We start from the raw sequence: 8,052 nt of genomic DNA, 5'->3' as shown, positions 1-8,052 counted from the left end.
CTAATCTATCTCATAGATGGAGTGAGAAGTAGCAGACATAGCCTCCTCACTCTCGTTCCCATAGATGGGCTGAGAAGTAGCAGACATGGCCTCCTCACTCTCGTTCCCATAGATGGAGTGAGAAGTAGCAGACACTGCCACTTCACTCTCGTTCCCATAGATGGGCTGAGAAGTAGCAGACACTGCCACCTCACTCTCGTTCCCATAGATGGGCTGAGAAGTAGCAGACACTGCCACTTCACTCTCGTTCCCATATATGGAGTGAGAAGTAGCAGACACTGCCACCTCACTCTCGTTCCCATAGATGGGCTGAGAAGTAGCAGACGTGGCCTCCTCACTCTCGTTCCCATAGATGGAGTGAGAAGTAGCAGACACTGCCACTTCACTCTCGTTCCCATAGATGGGCTGAGAAGTAGCAGACACTGCCACCTCACTCTCATTCCCATAGATGGGCTGAGAAGTAGCAGACACTGCCACTTCACTCTCGTTCCCATAGATGGAGTGAGAAGTAGCAGACACTGCCACCTCACTCTCGTTCCCATAGATGGGCTGAGAAGTAGCAGACACTGCCACCTCACTCTCGTTCCCATAGATGGGCTGAGAAGTAGCAGACACTGTCATCTCACTCTCGTGCCCATAAATGGACTGAGAAGCAGCAGACACTGCCATCTCACTCTCGTTCCCGTTGGTGGGATGAGAAACAGCAGAAACTGCCTCCTCATTCTCGTTACCATAGATGGAATGAGAAGCAGCAGATACTACGTCGTTTTTATCATTTCGATACATGTTAACTTGCCCAAACAATGGATAAACTGATCCTTCTTCACCATCATTATTCTCGTGTACATTCATGGATGGCACAGATACAGATTGGTTACATATTGCTACAATTCCATTGTTCTCATTAATACTGGTGACTTTAATACTTTCAGCAGATGCAGGTATTAGGACCTTATCATCATTTACATACACCAAAGTGTCTTGTCCATCTTCAGAATTAGCAGATACTGTTGCCTCATCACCATTTTCATATGCGTTGATGGATGAAACAGCTACAGAATTAGCTGATACTGTTACCTCATTATTTTTATACAAGTTGATGTGTTGAAGAGATACAGAATCATCAGATACTGGTACATCATTCTCATATACGTTAACGTCTTGGCCAGATACCGTATCAGCAGATATTGTTACCTCATCATCATTCTCATATACGTTAATGTCTTGGCCAGATACAGTATCAGCAGATACTGCTAGCTCATCATCATTCTCATACAAGTTACTTTGTTGAGCACATGCCGTATCAGCAGATACTGTAACCTCATCATCATTCTCATATACGTTAATATCTTGACCAGATACGGAATCAGCAGATACGGCTACATCATCATCATTCTCATACACGTTGATATGTTGGCCAGATACAGAATCAGCAGATGCTGCTCCCTCATCGTCATTTTCGTACACATTAACACCATCGGGGGGAGTCACAGTGGTGTCTGCGTTGATACCATTCACATGAGGTACTTTGTTATTTTTCCTACTCCTAACCACAAGCCCAACACAAGCTCCAATGAATGCCACACTGCATATACCGATGCAAAAACCAATGAAACCAAACATAGAGCTAACTGTTGTGTCAGCATTACTGGCAGTATCGCTTGTTGGAGAATAAGTACTTTGGGTGCTTGTTGATGCTGGCCTTTGGGCACTCATAGATAACAACATTGTGGCAGATGCGGAGCCAACAGGATTTTCTGCATTACAGACATACAAACCGGCATCTGCTGTGATAGCATTTCGTATGATAATGGTACCGTTTGACTCCACAGTCACTCTTCCAACAGACTCAGCAGTTACTTTCAGTCCGGTTGGAAGGGTGACTGTGATGTCTGGTGTCGGGATGCCCGAAACTTCACAGGTCAAATGAACTGTTTCGCTTTGTTTGAATGTCTTGTTCTCGACTCCCATAAAACTCGAAATTCTCGGTTCGACACAAATAAGTTCTTCAGCTTTTATATCTTGAAGCCTTTGTCCAATAAGATTCCTGGGCTCTTCACATGTGATTTGGTTCTCAAATGAAGCAGACCCAGTCATCTTTTGCCTGAAGGGAACCATTCTACAGTCACAATGCCAGGAGTTATTGTGAAGGTCTACATTGGACATCAATGACAGCTCATTATAAGATGTCAGGACCTCCATTTGATTATTGTTCAGCGTCAATGTGTTAAGCTTCGTTAGATTGGAAAATACAGCGGAGTGAATCTTTGTAATCTTGTTCGAGGATAGAGACAGCTGTTTCAGCAAAGGCAGGTTTTGGAATGTACCAAGCCGAATGTATGTTATTAGGTTGGAGGATAGGTCCAATTCTTGGAGCTTGGATAAGTCTGAGAATGCACAAACCTGAAGAGAAGTTATCTTATTCGAATTTAGAAAGAGCTTTTCGACTTGTGGTAGGTTTAAGAATACACCACACTGAATGTTATTTATATTGTTGACTTCCAAATTCAAGAGCTGGAGCTTTGGTAGATTAGAGAATGCACCCGGCTGAATATTAGTTATTTGATTGTAGGAGAGATGCAGAGATTGGAGATGAGGTATATGTAGACCTGAGAATGTACCCGTCTCAATAGAAAATATGTCGTTGTCATACAGATCCAACTCTTTCAACTGAGACAAGTCTGACAGTAGGGTAGAGTGTATGTGAGCGATGTGATTGAAGTACAATTGCAAGTACTGGAGCTGCGAGGTATTTGAGAATGCACTGCCTTGGATGATAGTTATATTGTTGTTGTTTAGGTCCAAACTTATCAGTCGGGGTAAGTTTAAGAATGAATTAAGCTGAATGTTAGTTATATTGTTGTACGACAGATCTAACTGTATGAGATTCGACAAATTCGAAAATGTTCCGGCCCGAATGTCAGTTATCTCGTTGCGGGACAGATCCAACTCTTCGAGCTTTGGCAGATTTATGAATGCTCCTGCCAGGATAAAACTTATTTTGTTGTTGGACAGGTTTAAGCCTTCCAACTGAGGTAAATCTGCAAATGCGCCAGCCTGAATGTTTTCTAGCTTATTTTCGTCAAGCAGCAAGTCTATGAGACTTGGCAAATTCGAAAATGCACCAGACTGGATATAACTTATCTGGTTGTATGACAGAAACAAACCGGTCAATCCCCTGTACCTTGAGAAATCAGACTGACTGATGTGTGTGATGTGATTGCTCTGTAGATTTAGACTATGTATACGTGTGGGTAGATGTGTAGGGACACTACTTAGGCCTTTATCAGGGCAATCACAAGATGTTGAACAGCTGCTGCTACAGGCAGCGATTGGACCAGTTTTCTTCACGATGATGAGCAGAAAAACCAAGAGCCTCTTCAGCCTGTAGAACATTTTCTCCTTAAGACAAAGGAAATGCATTGTAGTCCATAGGACTAAATTTCGTATTTCATAACAAAAAAAATGGTCATAAATCACAAGCACTGTCCATTATCAACAACATCAGCGTATTACATACTATATACATACACATTAAAATTGGTCAGAATCTCAGGTGCTGTCCTTATCATCACCTAACCACATTCAATAGACATGCTCATAAAATAAACTCCCTCTTACATAAGTACTTGAAAAATAGACTCTATTTTACATGGACAACACATAGGTAAATGTGTGTCTGAACAAACAAGTAGCGCTTATATTAATCGAGTCCCATTTTACGAGTCACCATTCAGCAGTCCGACCAAGTAGGGAATTGGAGAGGTTTTTGCTCGTGATATACGGCAATAATTAGGAGTGTCAATCTTGTGAGAATTGCGGGTTACTCGTCCGGAAATGTCGAACCTCGGCGGGGATAACCAGTCCCGGTGTTCTATGAAATATGGTCCGGCGTGAGAATCTGTCCGGGGCGCGGCCTAAAAACTACGAAGGCCCACAAGTACAAAGGACACTAACGAAGACTAATGTATCGCCCTACCTTACTGTCTTACAGTAACAAAGCACTGACAACGAATTATATTATACAAAGTAAGTAGATAAATCAAATCAGTTATCCTATAATAGCAAGAGGTTCATTTCCTCATACTCTGTTGGGTTAAGGCGGCCCAGGAAGTATTATTCCATACATATTAATACATATCCTGTAACTTCCGATAGCCTTGTCGCACCACGACGAAACTTCACACAGTTTTAGAACTACTTAAAACACATTGAATAAATAATAATTTAGTTTCTCTACAGCTGGATTTTGTGTTAGAAATGCACATTTTGGTTAAAAAAGCTGTGTATTTTATGGGTTTACGCGCGTAAGCAGTAACACCACCTCTCATCATGATATTTTACAAGAAGAGAGTTAACCCCATACAAATCATTTTTGTCCGAGGCTATTTTGTTTAAAATGACGATTACATTGTTTTTTTGGGCCAAAAACATCAACAACCACTAATTTTGGGTCATATTTTGTTAAAAATTCGTCCCAGTTTAAAAAAATTAAAATCTATGCAAAATAGCCTCGGACAATTTTGATAAGAAAGTGATAATGACGAATATTTGATTACTCCAAAGATGAAGTCTGTCGTTTTGAGCTGCGCGTAAAGCCGTAAAAGTCATAACCCGATCCCACACAAGCAGCTCGTTGTCTCCCGCGAAATCCAACACCTGTGACGTAACGACCGTTCCCTTCGAACACCATATCGAACATATAGAACCCCCTGTTCTATTTAGAACACCTCCGTCAAATCAGCGCTAGTAGGACTCGGCGCGGCACATGTTCGTGGAGGAGACCTTCCAAACCATTTGATTGAAACATTTAGAATGTAATACAATCCAAATCATAAAAAAAAACAATTTTGTACATCTACGTACACCTGAGATGATATATATTATTGGGTACTGTAATAGACCTTGCGCCCCCCGAACTGCTCCGTAGTGAAACATTTCGAACCGTGTTCGAGTTCGGCCGCGCCGCTGGCCAGGCACGCGGCCGAACTCGAACACGAATTTTAGAGCCTGGGCTGCCTTAACCCAACTGAGTATATGGCGTCGTAACAATTCGGTCCCAGCCCGCCTAGATTGCGGCCCAAATCACAGTAATGGTACTCGTTAAACTTTAGCTCGTTTTTGCCTCAGGAATTCTGAAAGTATTCATCAATACCTTTTGTTTACTACATCCTACAACGCATAACCCATAGAACTTGTCACAAACTTCGATGATTTTGAGACCACTTTCAAGTGACGGGCGGACCAAATGTGTAGAAGTCGTGCCTTCGAATTCTGAAAATCGCGGTATCTTTCCTCAAACCACATCTGAAACATGTTTTTTCGCAACGTTATATGCCCGAGTTAATAAGACTGGTTGTAATGACATAAGCCACTCTATTTGGAAGAGTGAGATGGGGGACCACTTTCCACGGGCGGACCAAATGTTATAGAAGGTCGTGAGAATCGGTCCGCCCTACCGAAAATCGCGATATCGTTCAAAAAACACTTCTCAAACATGTTTTGTCGCAATGTTAAGACTCAAGTACATGTGTCCGAGTTAATAAGACTGATTAGAATAACCTAACTCACCCAATTTGGAAGAGTGTGAGGGGGGGACCATATTCCACGGGCGGACCAAATGTGATAGAAGGTCGTGGGAATCGGTCCGCCCTCAAAATGAAAATCGCGGTATCGTTGAACAAAACACTTCTCAAACATGTTTAATCGCTACGTTAAGACTCATGTACATATGTCCGAGTTAATAAGACTAATTGTAATACCCCAAGTCCATGATTTCGAAGAGTGTGAAGTGGGGGGGGGGCGACTTTTCACGGGCGGACCAAATGTCATTGAAGGTCGTGAGAATCGGTCCGCCCTACTGAAAATCGCGGTATCGTTCAAAAAACACTTCTCAGACATGTTTTATCGCAATGTTAAGACTCAAGTACATGTGTCCGAGTTATAAGACTGATTGGAATAACCAAACTCACTCAAATTGGAAGAGTGTGAGGGGGGACCATTTTCCACGGGCGGACAAAATGTCAAAGAAGGCCGTGAGAATCGGTCCGCCCTACCGAAAATCGCGGTATCGTTCAAAAAACACTTCTCAGACATGTTTTATCGCAATGTTAAGAATCAAGTACATGTGTCCGAATTATAAGACTGATTGTAATGATCTAAGCCACTCCATTTAAAAAGTGAGAGGAGGGGACCACTTTCCACGGGCGGACCAAATGTCATAGAAGGTCGTGAGAATCAGTCCGCCCTACGGAAAATCGCAGTATCGTTCCTCAAACCACTTCTCAAACATGTTTTATCGCAATATTAAGACTCAAGTACATGTGTCCGAGTTAATAAGACTGATTGGAATACCCCAAGTCCATGATTTGGAAGAGTGTGAGGGGGGGACAACTTTCCACGGGCGGACCAAATGTCATAGAAGGTCGTGAGAATCTGTCCGCCCTTCTGAAAATCGCGGCATCGTTCCTGAAACCCCTTCTCAAACATGTTTTATCGCAATGTTAAGACTCAAGTACATGTGTCCGAGTTATAAGACTGATTGTAATAACCTAACTCACTTAATTAGGAATAGTGTGAGGGGGGACCGAGTCCACGGGCGGACCAAATGTGATAGAAGGTTGTGAGAATCTGTCCGCACTTACTGAAATCGCGGTATCCTTACTCAAACCACTTCTAAAACATATCTTATCGCAACGTTACGACTCAAGTAGATATGCCCGAGTTAATAAGACTGATTGGAATAACCAAACTCACTCAATTTGGAAGAGTGTGAGGGGGGACCATTTTCCACGGGCGGACAAAATGTGATAGAAGGTCGTGAGAATCAGTCCGCCCTACTGAAAATCGCGGTATCGTTCCTCAAACCACTTCTCAAACATGTTTTATCGCAATATTAAGACTCAAGTACATATGTCCGAGTTAATAAGACTAATTGTAATGATCTAAGCCACTCCATTTGAAAAGTGAGAGGGGGGGACCAATTTCCACGGGCGGACCAAATGTCATAGAAGGTCGTGAGAATCAGTCCGACCTACTGAAAATCGCGGTATCGTTCCTCAAACCACTTCTCAAACATGTTTTATCGCAATATTAAGACTCAAGTACATATGTCCGAGTTAATTAGACTAATTGTAATGATCTAAGCCACTCCATTTGAAAAGTGAGAGGGAGGACCATTTTCCACGGGCGGACAAAATGTGATAGAAGGTCGTGAGAATCGGTCCGCCCTACCGAAAATCGCGGTATCGTTCCTCAAAACCACTTCTCAGACATGTTTTATCGCAACGTTAAGACTCAAGTACATGTGTCCGAGTTAATAAGACTGATTGGAATAACCTAAGTCACTCCATTTGGAAGAGTGAGAGGGGGGACCACTTGCCACGGGCGGACCAAATGTCATAGAAGGTCGTGAGAATCGGTCCGCCCTACTGAAAATCGCGGCATCGTTCCTCAAACCACTTCTCAGACATGTTTTTTCGCAACGTTAAGACTCAAGTACATATGTCCGAGTTAATAAGACTGATTGGAATAACCTAAGTCACTCCATTTGGAAGAGTGAGAGGGGGGGACCACTTTCCACGGGCGGACCAAATGTCATAGAAGGTCGTGAGAATCGGTCCGCCCTACCGAAAATCGCGGTATCGCTCCAGGCTTGCAATTTGCTTAGCAGCCAGGGACGGGTGCCACACCGGAGTGGCATACTCAAGTGCTGACCGGACATACACGGTATACACCGTCATTAAGTCGGAAGCTGACATGCCGAAACGTTTAAGTCTGCGCAGTAGGTAGAGTTTTCTATTTGCACCTGAGATCACGTTACTTACATGCAAGCTCCAACTTAGATCACTCACCAAAGTTAGTTGCAGGTGCAGGGTTGACGCATGGACCACGTATGTGCAAGGTTCATATCATCAACGTACTTCCAACGCTCAGGGACTACCCGGAGTGCCCCGTCGATCAAAGCCATAAAAATAATTGGGCCTAAGATTGTACCTTGGGCCACTCCACAGGTCAGTTGGACCCAGTCTGATGTGTTCACACATAGTTACG

The 8,052-nt window shown here is 43.2% G+C and overlaps 1 protein-coding gene across 1 annotated transcript; it reads right to left on the bottom strand.

Annotated features, from left to right (window-relative positions):
* LOC136444303 (uncharacterized) lies at positions 1-2,186 on the bottom strand. Its single transcript, XM_066441816.1, has one exon. The coding sequence runs from the start codon at positions 2,164-2,166 to the stop codon at positions 1-3; it is 2,166 nt and encodes a 721-aa protein (XP_066297913.1). The 5' UTR covers positions 2,167-2,186.
* Positions 2,187-8,052: the final 5,866 nt, after the last annotated feature.

Source organism: Branchiostoma lanceolatum, chromosome 11, assembly GCF_035083965.1.
Source record: "Branchiostoma lanceolatum isolate klBraLanc5 chromosome 11, klBraLanc5.hap2, whole genome shotgun sequence".
Lineage (NCBI taxonomy): Eukaryota > Metazoa > Chordata > Leptocardii > Amphioxiformes > Branchiostomatidae > Branchiostoma > Branchiostoma lanceolatum.
The sequence above is the reverse complement of the archived record's forward strand: the minus strand, read 5'-3'. Positions and strand labels throughout refer to the sequence as shown.

Bases quoted from the DNA above. Each gene is read 5' to 3' on its own strand.
- LOC136444303 (XM_066441816.1), bottom strand. From the start codon at position 2,166: ATGTCCAATGTAGACCTTCACAATAACTCCTGGCATTGTGACTGTAGA.